The 18,478-nt window shown below is 41.1% G+C and overlaps 1 protein-coding gene across 1 annotated transcript in view; it reads right to left on the bottom strand.

The window, feature by feature from the left end:
* The window catches only part of PPM1H (protein phosphatase, Mg2+/Mn2+ dependent 1H), a 71,761-nt gene that overhangs the window by 21,110 nt on the left and 32,173 nt on the right, over window positions 1-18,478 (bottom strand). The window contains exon 6 of the mRNA XM_008926569.3: window positions 12,344-12,462. Within this exon, the coding sequence (XP_008924817.1) occupies window positions 12,344-12,462 (119 nt within the window). The remainder of the gene's footprint in view (window positions 1-12,343; window positions 12,463-18,478) is intronic.

Raw genomic sequence — 18,478 nt, 5'->3', positions numbered from 1 at the left:
TTTCACAGCAGCTTTCCCATGGACAAGAGACAAGAGAAGTAAATGCCCATGCTCTGATTCTGTTTACTGCATACCTGCATACTCTACCTTTTACACATCCAGCTGTTGACACTGATGAGGTGAGAAGGTTAACAATTTTGCCAGTGAGGAAAAAAAAAAAGATGACAGTCACTCTCATAAGCTGTAGAGTCCTGTGGTTTGTGTAACACATACCTGAGCTGAGGTACTGGGGTGCCTCTTTCATGAAAGCACATTGCCCCAGAGCAAGTGCTCTCCACAGAAGTGGAAGGGACTTGTGAGAGGAAGGAAGGTGCTGTGGCAGGTTCCCTGCCAACACTTCCAACCCCTGCTGTGTAGCTCCCTAGCTCTCCAGGTTGGCTGCTTGAGCTCTGGGGAGTCACATTTGATCAGGTTTAAGCAATGTTAAGACCATGACATAAACCAGCAGGAAATCAAAAATTAAGGGTGAAATCCTATATTGTAATTGAACTGCCCCCTGCTTCACCAAAATATGGCATATCCCTGTGATCAATAAATGGTGCTGTACTACACAGCTGTACATGCTGCATCACCCAGGCAAGCCTCGGGCTTAATGAGACAGCACAGACATTTAAGCCCTACCTTTACATTTCCCAGTAATCACAGGAAGGCTCATTATTTGGGTTTTGGGCGTGAGAGGAAGGGCAAGAAAAAAGGGAAAAGCAACCAAAATACATAGAAGAAACAGTAGTGGAGGACTCTCCTTCCATACTACAAAACATAACTATGTACAAAACCCCAAAACAAAACCAGGTGAGGTTTGCAAAACACAGTGGGTGCTTCATGGGAGATCATGTAGTTAAGAATATTTTAGTATATAACCATAATACCTGGGCATCTCTACAAAACACAATACAGTGAAGGCATTTAAATGGCAATTTGCACTGGAGATGGCAAATAAATTAGCTCTTAAACCAAACAAAGAGGAACAAAACACTACAAGTAGCCAACATGATAATACTTCCCTGATGTTTAAATCCTGGAATAGCATTTTATTGGGAAGGATGAGTCAGTCATGGACTCTGCTCTTGTTCCTTCCTTTATTTTCAAGAGGGAATAGCTAACATCTCTGCCTCACTGACTAACTTGAATACCCTTGTTTGAATGTGGAGCAAAGATTTTACTATCCCTGACTACTCATGTTCCAAAGCTTCCAGATGGACCTACAGGGCAAGGAGCCCTGACAAAACCTCCTTGAGGAGTCTGAACTATTCCTTGCATAGAGCCAGATGCGCTCTGACACCAAGAAAAAGAATATCAGCTGAGTCTGTTTGGGGCATCAGAGTCAAATGACTAATCAAACCAGAAGCCCGAGAAGACAACCATTCCTACTGGATTTTCAAATTTTGTACATATTTGTTAAAATATGAAACAAAACTAAGATGATGTGATTTAACTATTTGCGGTCCCCTTTTTAAAGGAAAAATACACCTATTCTTTACCAAAAAACTATATTATCTGCAAGATAACTACAAATACTTAAGATCAAAGCCCTCACTTTACACTGCCCTGTAAGTAGCCAAAAACACGGACCAAATTTATTTACCTCTCTCCCCTTCTTCCTTACATTCTCCTGCATAACACCTCACAGCTACTGCACTTTAGGAAGAAGGAAAAGTATCATTTAGGCTGGTGTCCTTCAAAGGAATGGTCCCCACTGCTGAGTCTAGCATCTTTTATGGAACCATTATAAGGAGCACTGACTCTAGGGCCTTCAACTGTGACACAATGGTGCAAGCACGCTGGAAGAGGCCTTGTTGCAAGGGCTGCAGCTAACTTGTTCCGTCAGGAGATTAGGAAGAGCAGCTGTGACCTCCTGAAGCTATGCATCTAGGTGAGGGAGGTACAGAGAGCTACAGTGATTTGTTTTGTGGTTTCTCACAGGAAGTCACCTCTTGGGCTCAAAACTTGGGTGTCAAACTCAACTCAAACATGTTTTTCTGTTGATGTTGCTATTGCCTGAAAAATTATTAGCACTGAAGAAACAATGCTCAGAACCGCAACTACAGCAGCAGAGCTGGCACAGACACACTGAAAAGCAACTGGAGACACACTCCAAAAGTACCCTTGTCCTGCATTACTAGAGAAACAGAATTAATAATATACGAGTGTGTGGTTTGCTGCAAGAGAAGGATGAAGGACAGCTTTTCAGCTAGCAGCTCAGCAGCTGCACAGGGGAGATGGAAGGAAGGAAGCTATGAAGTTCATTTTAATTTATGCCCTGTGAAACCTCCTGTACTTCGTGCGTGGGTTTATTTCACACAGGCTACAACCCTCTGGACTATTTCCCTTGATTTTATGTGATATAGTTGCATTTATACCTTCATGTGCTGTAGGTATATCAAAGACAGACACACAGAGAACCTGAGGGGATGGTTTGGCTTTCTAAGTGCCTACATGGCCTTATTCAGCCCTCTATGTAATTCAAGCTAGCTCACTGTTCTAAAAACACAATGTTGCAACCCTCCACTCTCCCTTATCTTCATGGTCCACACCCCAGGAGGTTTCAGTGGCCACCGGGGCATGACAAGAAAGGTTATAAAGACAACTCAATGCTATTGCTTCCTGCTCTGAATGAGCCTAAATATTGTTAAGTGCCTCTGCCACGTAAACCTCTATTTTTCCAAATGGAAAAGCAGGGGGAGCAGAGGGGGCAGTAGAAAAGGCAAGCTTCTACCCAGCTGAATCTAGCTGTATTTTTTTCAGTTAACTTCATTTCTTCTTTCCATTTCAAAAGAATTATGAAATGTTACTGCTGTCCAAAAATACTGAACTAGGGCTTGACATATGTACCACCCACAAAGTTACATTTGGACTCAGGATCAACATTTTGGAAAACCGGGCCAAATCGCACCAGGAGCCAAAAGAGATGTCAGAACAAAAGAACTAGGACTGACATGATGTTACTCATATGCTAACTGGAATCTGCTCTAAATGCATGGTGAAAAAAATCACCAGAAGCTGCTAAATGCACAACACAATCTATGGAAGAAGTTTCTTACAGTGTTGAAGTCATTAGCAGTGCTTTAGGCACTCTTTAAATAAAAGATTATCAAAGTTACCTGCATATTGCTGGGTTAGAACTTGAAAAACCAGTAAGCTCCCACATGCAGATTTCAGAGCCAAAATTCTAGATAATATCTTACGTGTTATGAGTTCTCCTGTCATGAAATTTATTCTTAACATTTGCCTTCTGAAAGGACATATAAATTCTCATAAGAGTAGAAGTTGTTGATGACCCAAACCCAAATCCATACTATATTTTATTTCACAGCAAACTGTGTAGGGTTACTGGTCATGAAAAGTATTGCATTGGCATTCCCACACACAACAGATGGTGGTGAAAAGACAATCTACCCCTGACCTAGAAGGTTCAGTTCTGTGCACAACAGGGAAATCCAGACTCTGTGCTCTGCTTTTCCATGGCACTTGGCTTTAGAAAGTTTGCCTGTGTTTCATATCTCCACTAGTGACACCTGACAGTAAACTGAGAATTAAACCTAAGGAAGAGCAAAAAAAAAAAAAAATCAACATCAAAGGGCTTTAGCTTGGAGCACAGAATAAACCCACTTGTGGCAAGCAAGCAAGAGAAAGTACTACTGCTTCAGAAACATCCTAGTTCATAGAGTACAAGGATAAAAGAATCTCTCAGTTTGTAGATTTCGTGTATTTCTAGCACCACTTTTCTACCTCTGTAAAAAACCCCAAACCTAGGACCATCCCCAAACATCCTCCACCTGACCCCACTCCCCCCTCACCCAAAAAAACCCAGCTCACAACAAAACTACCCCAACTATCCAAAAACCTCCTCCCCAAGCTCAACTTTCTTTGGTCATATCAACAGAAAACCAGGTTTTAGTCCTCAAACAACAAAAAACTTGATAGAAACTCTTTCATTTTTTCCCCTCCCACACAATGAATCAGTGGATTGGAACTCACCCTTTGGATAACAAAGCTTAAATCACCAGCCCAAAAGGAACTGTTATCTGTACTGTCTGTCTATTGAACTATGGGCATCAAACTAGTGTAGTGTTTACTATCAAGAATAAAAGATGTGTAGTGCAGGTTAGGCACAAAGTCACTGAAAATTATGCAATTTATGTCTCAACCCAGCCATAATCTTAAAAAATATCATTATGCATGTGCTTCTGCAGAGTCAGGATCTCTAAATCCATACAGCACTGTCTGATTCTAAGTACCCTCTAGGTAGGTTAGCTCTAATGGTCCAGCATCGCAGTATCTTTCCCCTATTGCTCTTCTGACACATAGTTTATGAAGAAAAATTACAATAAACAACATAAGAAAAGCACACAAACTATAGCAATGTTTGTTAAGAGAAAAGATGATGGCAAACCCAAATCAGTTAAAGACTGATGCGCATGCACATGTGCACAAAACAGTTTTTAGAGGAAGATCTACTCTAAACCAAGATACTCTCATAGGGCTTCTTTCAAGTAAAAAAGAAGACATACAAGTTTTAAAACACACATTATTCCCCAAAAAATTCAGAAACCCCTTCTTATGAACCTGAAACTGTAAAATGCTTCATTTTGCAAATCCCAGTTCTGTCTACCCACCTACAAATTAAAAAAAAAAAAAATAAAAAAATTAAAGTATCTCAGCATGACTCATATACACATATGATCTCTGGCTTTGTCAAATCAGACTGGTACGTGAGCTCTGGAGCCTTCATTGTTGTGTACAGTTGTAAGATGGAGTCTGTATTTCAGAGAGCACCAGCACCGTGTATTCCTGTGGAAGTAATTCCTAAGCAAAACAAACTATCCATCTTGGTCAGCCCATTTTAAAGACTCAAGCACCAGAATCTTTTATCAGGCACTTCCTAGAGGGTGGCTGGTTTTTTAGTCCACTCACCTCTAATGAAGCATTACAAGAAACTGGTAGAGGAAAAGTCAGGGATCGGATGGTCAAGGATCTCAAGCATCTATAGAGATCCTTGACCCAAAAAAAGACAAATCAGGAAAAAAAATTAACTGAGAGTATTTAAAAAGCACTGTCCCTTGCTGCTTTTGTGCTTAGGAGGCTGGAAGGGACAGAGCAAGTGCTTTCATTCACTGCTTGTGACCCGTTGAGCTTCCACTACTGAGTAACAGAAACTGTGTGCAGATACTACAGCATCACATCAAGCGGGTCCACCTTCTGCCACAGTCTCTTGAGTGATTCTTAAAATTTACTTCATTTCTTCTACTTTTAGAAGACAAACAGGAAAGTTTGTTAGCAATTTACTCTGGAAACAGAGGGGTAAGGCAAGTGGGCTGTTAACACCTTATGGGCTTAATGCATTTGCTGGAGAGAAAACCTGTTTGTAAATTTGTATTTTGCTGCATTTCTTGTGAAAAGGATGTGGTGAGGTAGATGGGAAAAAGGCTGCATATTAAACTCAGTGCCTGCTCCACATTTGCAAGCTGTGATCCTCCAGAAGCAAAGGAGATTGCTATTAAGGAGGAATCATGAAGCAAATTCTTCTTGGAAAGATAGCTGCAGCGTAGGATGGGGCAGGCAGTGAGACACAGCAAGCAGACTTCATCATCCCACAGCAGTGCTGGAAACTCCTCTGAGGAGCACAGGGCCTCCTCACAGCCAGAAGCAGAGCTATAAATCAATCTTGGGTGACAAGAATGAAGACTTCCTAAGGACTCAGATGAGGCTATGTCAAATTTGTGCAGATGAGGAAGCCAGAGAAAGCAGGAGCAGGGGAAAGAGAATTCACCTTACCAGGAGGAAGAGTTGTTTTTGCTTGGGCTTTCAGAGTGAAGATTACCTCATTTCAGTTTAGTTTCCTTTAGATAAAATAGACTAGGGGCCTTTTGTCTGCCCTTGCACATGTGGCACCTGATCTCGTGCCAAGGCAAAGTCCAAGCAGAGACACACAGCTGTGCAGGGACAGGTCTTAGATGCACTGTGTCCAAAAGGAGATGCTCTTGCAGGACATGACTCACTTGGCCCCCGAGAGGCTATTTACAAAGAGCTTTACCCCAGACTTAAGTTTTCTCTTTTGTTGCAGCACTATTACTTTCCTGTTTCTGCTTTCTCCTGCCCCAAAGACACTGGCTCAGCTCCTGTGGCATGTGCACACTTGGGGGAAAGAGCCATTTGTCATTGTCAGGAGACGTGCTGTACACAGCAGGTCAGCTCTCACCTCCTGCTGCTCCTGCAGCAAGGGCTGCAAATCTTGAAAAGATGCATAACATGCACATTGCAAACAGCCATTCATCATCACAGAGCTGTGCCCCAGACACCCAGGCACAACCCAGCAAGCTGCTCTAGTTGTGTGCACCAAAGAGGCATGTCCCCTCCCACTCCTGGCTATCTCGCAATGAGAAACAAGAACAGAGACACAAAAACCAAGGCAAGTGGCTGTGGATGGTTATCTGCTGCAAAAATTTTATCTTCTCTCTCTCTCTTCCAGAAAGGCCCAGTGCTGCAAAGGTGTCCCATAATCATTAAATTATGAAAATGTAAGTTGCTGGAAGAAAATTAATACCAGGCATGACTGGGGAAAAGGTTGCTTTCTCGTGAAGTAATTATGAAATTAAAATCTGATCTCTCCCTGGCGATTGTACAAAGGATACGGCTGAGGTCTTGAACACAACAATACAGCGAGGATTTCAGCAGAAGGTTTCACTAGACAAAAAAGCTCAATTAAAAAAAAGAGGGGGATGGACGACTTTTTGTAAATTACATGAATTTGGCTAAAAGGCTCAATCAAGCAGGTTTGCAGACTTCCAATTACTTTTTACAAGTTGGAATCAAGCTGTTAGGAAATACAGCTTATCTGAATAAGACTAATAATGCTAAGCTAATTAGACCCACAGGCATTAGCCAGCAGATAAATTCAGGCCAAAAAGAGGGACACTGTCACTTTAAATACTGCCTTGGGATCAGTGGAAAAGCTAATGAGGAATGTCAGTTGGGGCTGTTTTATTAGGTGGTTCTCCAGAGACTATAGCCTGAGGTTTCTGAAGCAGGGCTTCTGTGCTTGATTCAATAAATCAATTTATATTAAAGGAGGGTGCAGCACAGGCGCCAGCTCCATAAAGCATTTCTGTGGCATTTCTCAACCTGCTCAGGCACTCCTTGGGCAGGCTACCTGAATGTGCTGCCAAAGGACATTGAGCTCAGCAATAAAGATAGTGGCCACATTAGCAATATTTGTTCAAATCAGCTGACACATTACCAAGCAAAACATGCACATTGGCTCTCATCAGGGTATTCTGGATCCCCAGTAAGTGATTAATGAGAGCCTGGTTTTTGTGAGCCAGTTTGAACCGCAGACGGCAAGACAGACTGCACAATGAAAGCAAAAGGCATCCATCCCAAACAAAATAAAACGGCTTGAAAAGTGAAGTTGCTTTTTTAATCAGATGCTTAGAGGCTGAAAGACATTCCCTGTTGGAAAGAAAAAGGTGAGCACAGAGCAGGTTGGCAGCTTTCCAGGCAGTGGACAATATTGACTCTAGAATAAAATGGGTTTTGCTTAGTGCTTGCCTCAGGGCACCAGCTTCCCTGCTTTGGAATAAATCATGCGGGCGGGTGATTCCCCAGCACCGGCTGACCCTCGGGTGGGAAACCCCATGTGCCACAGCACCCCCTCACCAGACACAGGAACATGGAGCTGGCAAGGGCTCTGCTGCTGCTGAAAAGACGATGCACTCAGAGGCAGTGCCCAATTCCCCCGCTCGCTTCTGCCTTGGGCTTTAGCCCATGGTGTGGTGGGCACTACACCAGCTCAGACAATTTCTGATGGGGTGCAGCTCAACTCTGTGTGATCCCAGAGGGCAAAGGAAGCCACCAACAAATAACGTCAAAAATGGACTTATTATCCAGGGCTTTTTTGCCACGCTAAAATCAAGTCAAAAAGCTCAAGCCGTGATCTGGAAACAAACATTTAAAGAACTCCACGTCAGTGCAAGCAGTAGAAAGGCTACTGTTTTTGTTCCAAGGAGGAGCAAAAAAACTAACTTTGAAACCACCAAAGTTGATGCCAGTTGGTAGTGCATTCTGGATGCCTTTAGTTAAGTGCAGCACTGAATGACTCCTCCAGCCCCGTGTAAGGTTGAGAGGGGAACTCTGGAAGGAGCCACAGCAGAGCCACAGCCAGACAGAAAACCGGGTTTTGGGAAGGTGTCTAGGATCTAGTCAAAGCAAAGTACTTCAAAATTGCTCACACTGGATTTACCCACAAGTGAAGAAAATGTGACCAACTGTGTCTTAACTTTTAAATAAAAGGCAGAGATAGAGAGCACTAATTCTGTGCAGTCCTTTAAAGGAGCAGTTATCATCAGGTCTGCTGTTCTCTCGCCATATATTTCTATCTCAGGTTACTCGACCCCCTTTTTAGCACTAGCCACCCTCTGCTTACATGGCCTCTAAGTCTTCCCTGATACTTCTGTTGCCAGGACTTGCCAAAGTCACCAGGACACTTCCCTCTGATACAAGTTTAACCTCTGCAAGCCATGGGCCTGAAAACCCCAGCCCAGAGACCCAGCTGTAAAATACTCTCAGTAACACAGATGTCTGCCAGCAAATTATGGCTTGAGACAGCTCGGAGGTTTGTGCAGCAGGAGACACTGCTCTTAAGATGCCTTGCCAGCTACAGCATATGTTTTGCAATGGCTGTTCAACCACAATGCAGATGGGGTGCAGGAGACGCAGCTCTCAGCTCCCACCAAAATGGGATTTATTTTAGATATATTTCATACAGCATTATTTCTCATCGCAACTGCCACCGCAGAGAGAGGAGAAAGGGTAGGAGAGCTGGAGTGAGAAGGGAAAGGCTAGTCTCAAAGCAGTTACAGGCGGCCTGGACCAGTAATGCAGTACACATTGCTGGATCAGTGGTTGTCCTAATGCTGTGGGGAAACTTGGCAGCTCTGCTACCACTGTGGGCTGTGGAGACAAAGCCAGTGTGGAAATTTCACATGAAAAAAAAAGAAAGAAAAAGCAGAAAGAAAAAATAAAGGGCCAAATGCATCATGACAGACCCAAAGACAATAACCTTTTGTAATCCAAAGAAGCTGGTCAAGCCAAGCCATTGTTGAGAATCTGAAAAGCTCCAGAGAAAAGGAGGAGGATAAAAATGAAGAAAAAAAATCATACAGCTTCTAATAGAAAACACAGATAGTATCCTGAATTGTAAAATAAAACAGTTCATTTTCCTGAGGAAACATCAGACCAGAGAGTGTTTTACATTCTCTCACTCAAGGATTCAGTAATTAAGTGTAAGAGTGGCTGTTTCTTCCTAACATCACCTGCATCTCTCCACATGTATGTGCAGATGTCAACACACAGTGAGGTCAATGAACAAAAAAAAATTCAGACAACTGATCATCTGCATTGTATGTGATAAAAGTTCAGCAGTGTTTTAGTGGATCAAGCTCTGGCTGGCCAAAGCTCCATCTGACATTTTCTAGAAAAGGAATATATATGCTAATTTATTCTCCGTGGTAGATAGTGTCCTTAGAAACAAATGCAAAACAGACTTGTCCTTGGCCACTTTGTTCAGTTAAATCCATGAATTAGAAAGGGAAGAAAAGAGAAGCAAAACACTTGAAGTGGAAAACAACCAGTAGGAAACCCCAGCCACCCCAAACATTCACCTCTGAGGGCCCATTAAACTGGAACTCTAATGTCTTGTCCACAATCTCAATCATTAAAATTGACCCAGACTTTTAGATGAATAGTAACTGGCTGCTTCTCCTCTGCTTAAGAGATCACTGTACACAATTCAATGTAATAGATATATGTTGAGCAAATACCTTGCAAAAAGAAATAGATCCTTATTTAGAAGGGCTCTGATTTAGACAAATGTATGGTGATAGAGCAATTCCCTCATCATTTTATTGTCCTGGGGCAACCAAACAAAGAGGTAACTGATGCACTAGCTGTGAGATATGGAGCAGTTAAAAGATTCCAATTCTTTTATTCGGGAAAAAAATGTAGCCCCCATTTTCCACTTCCAGCCAGAAGTCAAAAGGAACAGCAGGGAGAGAGAGCCTCATCACAGTCTCCACATGCTTTTGCTTGGCACAGACCACCTATTTCTGGGACAACACTGCAATGAATTCAGACTTAAATTTTCAAGTCATAGTGCAAGCATTTATTCCAGAATAACTGCTTGCAGCTAAGCACATTTGTACTCAATTGGTGACAATTGCTGCACTGACCATATTAGAATCTGTAACTGGATCAACGTGTCCTACACTTCAGGAAATTCATAAAAAACAGGAAAGAACTGTCTTCTCCTACCCACTATATGCTAGAGTTAAGAGAGTTCACACACCAGTACTGGAAAACAATACTCTAAATCAGATCTTCCAGTTCAACTTACTAACGCTCTTCTACCTTACTCCTTATTCTACATTTAAAATTTGAGTTTCTTCTTATCTGTCTTCTTCTAATGCCAAACAGTATTAGCTATGCAATAACCATTTTGAATATGCTGAAGTGCTATGCATAGATTCACAAATGAGGTAGAAACTGATTTAAGGAATTATTTCTTCTCCTAATTTTTAACCTTTCCATTTTAACCATTCTTTATGAATCCCAACATTCTGCTGGTGATTTGGTCTGGAAAAATCGTGGTAGTAAGCACACCGAGCTTCTTGACATGGCTCTCATAGTTCATTTGGAACCTCTAGTGTGCACAAACATCTTTTTCCTCTTTGTGCTTTACTTTGTATTTATCCCCACCGAGTTTGATCACTGTGATGCCCATCCACGTAAATCACTTAATTCTTTCCAGTTCCTCATGGTCCTTCTTGTTTAATAGGAAAAGGACTGTGGTGTTACCTGCCACTGCTGCAGCTTTACCATTCTAGACTCATTTCTTTTCCAGACCAGTAGCCAACTGGGAAAATGCAAAACAACTCCCATATCTCTGAAGAAACCCTCTTTGCCTTCCAACTATGATAAAAGAAATCTGTTCTTACCCTCCTCTCAGGAAGTTCCTGGCCCATTATACTTCTGTAGCTCTCCCCCAGACTAGAAGGCTACACTTCATTGCCTTTTTTTTTTTCCCCAATAGCATGTCACAGCTTGAAAAAGAACTTTTGGAAGTCTACATGAAACCATTCTTTATTGATGCCTCCAGAGGCATCAGGGAGTTTAACAAAAACCCTCCTTTTGCAGAAACTGGGAGAGTGTCTCATGATGTTCCAAATGTTTTGCAGTCTAAGTCCTCAGTTAATCCAATGTTCTCATTCTGTTCCTATTCTTTTTTTCATGCCTGTAGCCTTTTTAAAATGTGAAGTCATCATTCCCAGGGTGAGACTGCATATTCTACTAGCAGCTGTTCAAGATGAGAGACAATGATGGTTATTCCCAGATTTACATGTTCTGCACAAACACTCCAGATAATATTAAACTTAGATCATTATTCTGCCATTAAAACACCATTATATTTATGGTCTATAAAGTATGGGACAAATCAGAAGTGATGTGGAACTGTTGTTGCCAGTGAGCATCCAAGTGTCCAAACCTACAAGAATTCAGGCTTTATTTTTTAACCCCCCCTATTCTTTCTCTTCCTCAAAGGACATTTACTACAGAGGTTAAAACACAACATCACGGAAATGAAGACCATTCGCATATATTGGGCTTTTGCCTTTATAGGTCACACACAGAACTCACAACAGCAAAGATTAGGGCTTCTCCAAATGAGTGGGAGTCACTTGAGAAGGAGCCTCTTAAACCAATAAAAAACAATGAAGATGTTTAGCCAGAGACAAAAAAAAAATAATAAATCATCATTCTTTCTGTCTTCACTTCTTTAAGTCAATGTTGTTCATTCAAACCTTTTCATTTTGGGCTGGTTATGACTTTTGTTCAGATAAGCCCATCTCTAAAACAATTCCTCAAGGAATTACCCAAATCAGGGGCCAGCTGCACTGGAGTATGGGAGGCAACTCTTCCCTTCTGCAAGCATTCCTCAGCATGCAAAGGCATCACAGCCCAGATTCTGATCCAAAATTTACAAAGAGCTACTTCCAAGATAGGAAAATTGTTTAGCTTTCAGAAACGTTCCCTGGCATTCCCCTTTACGTGTTTGCTCTGCTTTGAGTACTCCCACATTAAAACGAAACAACGTCCTGGCTCTGGGGGAAGGTCAACTTATTTAAAACATTAACTTCTAAAAGAAAGATACATCTGAAAGAAGGAAATGCCTTTTCTTTTAGTATGCAGGGGTGCACCTCCATGTTTGACCAGTTTACACTAATCAAAGTCAAAGCAGGCATTGGTTAGGGAGAAGGCTGACTCCATGCTGAGAAGGACACATTCTTACCAGCCAGTCATGTTGAAGTCACGGTAGAGCATCCTCTTTCCAACTTCCTTGCGCTGCACCCTCCGTGGAAACTCTAAATGCGTGAATTCATTTCCCAGCAAGTGGGGCTGCATGTAAGCCTGTGGGCAGAAATTAAACCACAGATAACACATAAAAAAATACATTATCTATTTTTAATGAGGTAGCATTACCATCCCTTCCCACTCCCTTCCCACACAAATTCCAACCCTTCCTCCACCCTTCTTTTTAAATAAGGAAGATGATGTGTTCCATTTCAGCAAACAATGTGCATATACATCAGTTCTGACCCTGCCTGGTGTCCAGCAGCAGCCTTATAGGGAGCAGTCCTCTTGCCCTCAAAATCATTCACTTCTCCCTGCTCCTCAAAATTTGGGATCTCTACAGTACACTTCATCTACTGACCCTGAAGGAGTCCGCAGGGCTTTGTAAAACAGAACATATTTCCTTTTGTATGTCATCAACCTGAGAGAATGAAATGATCGAATATAAAGCCATGGAGCAAGCAGAGACTTGGAGGAGTGCATGTGGAGTGAAGCTGAAGCTTTTTGACTCCCAGTTCAGCTATGCCAGCAACACACACAATCCACAATACTGCCACACTTTAACTGTCACCACCTCAAGAAAAACATCCTCTTTTACCTGCTCAGTGTGCTGCGCCCCATCACACGTGATACTGCAGATAATCACAAGCTGCAGAGTAATTTATTGTCTTGTTTCTAGAAACTATTTCCTTCATGCAAAATAGACTTTAAGAAAAGCAGCAGCAGTTTTGTGTCACAACTGCAATTAGCGTCTCTGATGGTTTTAATGTTCAAATGCTGTTGCTTTACATTCTGGTGTACTGCTCTTCAGATGCTGGGAGGCCTCTTTGCCAGAGTCATGCCTAAGGCTCATGTTCTCCAGAGTTGACCATACTGAAGAGCACCTCGAGGCAATTTGTCCACTGTCTAAATTTTTGGATTGAATTTATACACATATCACTCAACACAATAGGTTAATTCTAAACATACTCTATTTCTTGTTTCTGAAATAAACCTCATTCCTTTTTCTTTAATACTTTCATAAAAAAGCCTTTCTCCGTCCTCGAAGCCACATTTTGAGTGAGCTCTTGTGAAGACACAGTCAAATTGGCTCGGGAACTGAAAAAGTTGCATTTCTTAACTTTTTTGCAGGTAACTCTTTTTCCTTATCCAGCCAGTTAAGGCAATAAAGTCTGTCTTATCTTCAGCAGCAGCTGCCATCAAGGCAAGTGAAATGAGCTGGGTTTAGTTTGTGGGTTTGTCATAAATCCAGTGCTCATCAAAGGTGAGAAGCAGGAAGCAGTGGAAGCCCTTATTGATCTACCTGGCATCTATCATGCAGATAGTTCACAATAAAATATTTCCTGCACTTAAGGGTTGAGTCTGCTTCCACTCGCTGGATCAGGCTCAACACATCACAATACTAACCTTCTATCAGTTTGTCCCTGTTCCTGTCACCAGACATCCTTCCAGAAAACACCTCTAGCTCAGCTGAAATGGGACTGAGGGAGATTGCTGTGTATAGCCAACAAGATTGGATTCTGCTTTCAAGAGGTTGCCTACAAGCATGCAAGTGTGATCTTGACATTGTGATCCCTTTCTGGAGCAGGAGCACCAAGAAGTTCTCTACATACAGTTAAGGGAAATACATTTTTTTCCTGCAGTCTACAGTCAGCCAAGGTCCCCTTCTCCACCCAAATATTGTTTTCAAGGATCCTCTAATTGGATCACTGTTCCTCATTAGAAAAGTGTTTCAGAAGCACTAATGACTTTTGAGAGGTCCAGCAGTATTAGTCCACATGAGGCTTTTCATATTTTCAGAACTCTGGACTCTCTATTTAAAAGTACATGTAAGTTTTTTATTTTTCCTCCAGTTGCAAAAAAGATGGAACACTCCTAATGATTTGATGCATTACAACACATGAATGATATTTGTTGTTTGTATGACAACAAAGAAGTGGATGTTTTTGGTATTTTTTTAATTCTTTCTAGTTTATGATATTGTAAACAATGAAGTGCAGTTCAGTTGCTTTGAAAGTGCAATTCAGTTCACTTTTAAAAATGCACAGCCTGTCTTAATTAAAACATTACAAACCACTTCTAGCTAAAGACTACTTTTGCCTGCCTACAAAATAAGAAGTCTTATTTAAGGAAAAAACCCTTAATAGACATCAAAATGAAGTTATCTAAACTTTAGATTGTGAGATTACCTACTAGTCTGAATCACAGGTCCAGAAGAAAAACAATACAGGTTTTTAGCATTTTTCCACTTGAAAACAAGAATTTCCTTTATTGAAAAGGTAAAGTGATGGGGAGAGACTGCATTTCATAAAGATTTACTCAGATGGAAAGTCTGAGGTCACAACTGAAATAAGATTAATAAAGCTGGCAGTTACCAGTGGACTGCTAATGTTCAAATAAGATTTCTCTTCCACGGCCAAGCCTCAATGCTTGACTTACAATCTAGGGATCTTAACTCGATTCTAATATTTCTGGTGCCAGTGAAACAGAGGGAAAAGAAAAATTTGGAAGCTTTTGGTGTCTGTGATCTGAATTCTTACGTGAAGAAATGGCGATTTTTGTTAGGCTTTGCTTTATTTCTTAATTCTCCATGTTTTTTACCCTTTCTTTTTTTGAACAGTTATTTTTGATGCTTCACTGGTAATTCTACAGAGAGAAGAATGTTCTATTATAAAATTCAGCTGCAACTTCCAGTTGGTTTTGTTGAGAACTGTTCTCCATTTACTATGAGGCAAGACTTCTACACCTCAACCAAACCATGTTGGGCAGCAGAACTAGAAAATAAATAAAAAGCAACACTTTAAAAACCTACAGATCTTTCAAGAAGATATACAAGTAGACAATGCAAAATTCCCTCAAGTGATCAAATGAGAAATATAAATGGTAAGTGAACTAGCAGAATTTCACCTGTGATGAGGTACCATATTTTCCATATTTTAATTTGTTTAGTATCAATTTGCAAGAACCCCAGATCAGAAACACCACCCAGAGAACTTAAACTTTAATAAAAAGAGTGACTATCAAACACCTTCTTTATGAGCTAGGTTCAGACAACATTGTTATTCTGTGTTACGGAATGGGAACATTTTCCATATTTTCTCTTTCAGAAGCTATTGTAGCTTTTTGGCATAAATCTGGCATAGCCTGCACCATGTGTTTTTGGTACTCTGCCATTTTATGGTGTATTTTGTGGCTGGATGTACTACGCTCAACATTAGTTGTTTAAAATGGATTTCGCTCAAGGAAATATTAGTCACGGTTCTTTAAAAAGGTCATTTACTTCCTGCTGTGTTTCCTGGTGATCAGAAAAGCAAACATGAAATTAAGATAAACTCAGACTTGCACACTAGCTGTCAGTGAATTAGATTGCAGGAAACCCAGCATGTATCTTTTTTTACCTCAATAAGGCCTGCTGATGTCTTTCCCAGCTCCTCCAGTACGCACTGCACTGGAACATCACTGGCAACAGTGGTTTTACTGTATTCTGTGTTATTTTCAGAATTCCTGGTTACATCAACTATACCTTAAAGCTTTATACTCTTATCATACTGTGCCCTTTTCTCCAATAGGATGTTCTACTATATGAAACTACCACTCACAATGGCACACACAGCACAATGCACCCAGAAGTTTTGCAAATGATTCTGCCATTATCATATGGACACGTTTAAGTAAAAGAGAGATTAAAACTAAAGGAAGTGGTAGTAGAAGGAAAGAGGGAAGTAGAAGCCAAATCCATCCTTGGATTGGTCTCTCATCTTATGAAAGACCAGGACCCTTTTCATAGAAGCACACATCTCTTATACCACAGCATCATGCAATGTGTCAAATGGCCAAAGCAATCCTACACTGGGTGATGCAGGGAGCCACAAGCTGTAAGAGAATTACATCTGACCTGAAACATTGACTGGACATTTAGGAGATCTAGGTGCATTTCTTTTTCAGGCTCAGATTGCCCAGGCATCCTTCAGCAGGTGAGTTAGTATCACTTTATCCTCATCTGAATAATGAAATAAGAGTAGGTCCTCTTTGAGCCCATGCCCATCTGGGCTCACGAACCTTTGTTTGAATGGTGCCAAACACAAAGAGCACCCATGGGTCACTGCTGCTGGTGGCCACCCTGTCTCTACTGGCAGTAACACCTGCCCTGGTAGTCACAGTGCACCATCTTTGGTGAACTTTTGAGGGGTTGCCTGACTACACACACAGCCACGGTACATGCTAACACCACGAAGAACTCACATGACATCTTCAATGAGCAACTTTGATAATTAATAGAAGTGCACCCATCTGCAGCACACTCAATTCATCATTCATTTAAAACATATTTTCCAAGGGAATAAGTAACAAAATCTATGCCATTTACTGTTGCAATTTAGACTATCATGACTGAAATTAATAGTCTCCTCAGAAGATGAAAGAAAAATTCCTTCTGGCAGTCATTGCCTGCACAACTGCCAAATGTACCAGAGCAATTCCCAGTCAATACTGGATTTTGTTTTCCCTCAAGATACACCGATACAGAAAGCCAGGGCTTTTCCCAAGTGCTGTGTGGAGCTTTCCTGCTACAGTGCTAAAAAGAAAAGAGACACAGAAATTCAGAAGAAAAGGAGGCTTGTGAATTCCTGCCAGTGGGAGGGAAGCAGCATGGTGCACTGAACCTCTACAGAAGCTGAAGGACCAAGGGAATACTGGTGCAAAGCTTTCACACCTATGTCTTAAGAAGTACTCTCTGACTGAAAGATTGATTGCCTTCTGCAATACTCTCACAAGTTGCCTGGCACAGAAATCTGTCTCTGCCATGCAATCTGCCTGAAATCTGCAGCTGTATGCTGTCTTCCCACTGCCCTCCTATGGAGTGATGACCATGCCTAGAGCTGCTTAAAAGTCCGAATGATTGGATAGTCAACTTGTTCTTTTAAGGTTTCCATGCCAGAGGCCTATGCCCAAGGCCATTCTTGGATGCATGGTAATAAATGTGCATTAAAATGGCAGTCAGATAGGGAAAATATTTGTTTCCCTTCCCTCTCAGTTACTTAATCAGTACTAGCTGAAGCACAGTTTTGTGTAAGACTAGGCTGGAGGACTTCATATAGAGATATTCACATGACCTGAACAATTCATTATCCTATGGATTTCTTTCCACTTGGAAATTAAGGCTCAGAAAAGAGGACCTAAATGAAATTCCTGTGTGGCTGAAGCAATCAATAGGCACTAAAGGCAGAGGAAAGCTCCTTCATCCTGATTGTGCCAACAGTGTCTACTGCACAGGGAACCAATGTTCAGTAGCCTGCAGGTGGTAAATCCATACCCTCCCTTGTGCAGTAACTTCCCCACAGTGAACAGTATCTCTGCATTTACCAAGTAAAATATGAACGCTAAAATGATTAAGTGATTTTCTTCCTATTGTGCAGGAAGAGCAGTGCCATACGTTTGAAGCAAAGAAACTCAGCTCTAACTGCAAATAAAAAATACATCCAAAGTAACTAACTTCTAGACAGGAACAGCAGAAGAGAGATGTTCATGGTGGAATAGACTGATAGCAGAACCTGGGGACAGACAAAGTGAGTAAAATTATTTGGTTTCTAATCAGCTAGACAGATGCAACCTCTGGAGTGTAATGTTTATGCCAACCTTATAAGAAATTTGGGGTCATCTTTTTTTTTTTTAACAATAGAGTAAAAATGTTATTTATGGAATATCATGTTTGAAATTATCTCTAATTTTGTTTCACGCTCTTGCTGTCTTGCATGTATTCTCTTTGAACATGATACCCACAGATCTGGCATATTTGTTATATATAGAATTAAAATAAACAAACAAAGGTAAAGGAATTTTCCAGAGCAGAAAGAAAACAGCAGAAATATTTTTCAGATCAGCTACTGGTTTCAAATACAAGCCAGAAAGGATATCAAAAGAGAAAAACAATCCTTGTAGGCAATATTTTATCTTGTATTTCCTACAGAAGTAGCAGACTCCCTAGATGCTAAAGATACCTTTTATTTTAAAGGTTAACAAATTATTTTAAATTTAATTGAACTGTAAATGTTTATTAGGCCTCTTTTCCATTTTT

The sequence above is a fragment of the Manacus vitellinus genome, unplaced genomic scaffold (genome assembly GCF_001715985.3).
Source record: "Manacus vitellinus isolate BGI_N305 unplaced genomic scaffold, ASM171598v3 scaffold_5_pilon, whole genome shotgun sequence".
NCBI lineage: Eukaryota > Metazoa > Chordata > Aves > Passeriformes > Pipridae > Manacus > Manacus vitellinus.
The sequence above is the reverse complement of the archived record's forward strand: the minus strand, read 5'-3'. Positions and strand labels throughout refer to the sequence as shown.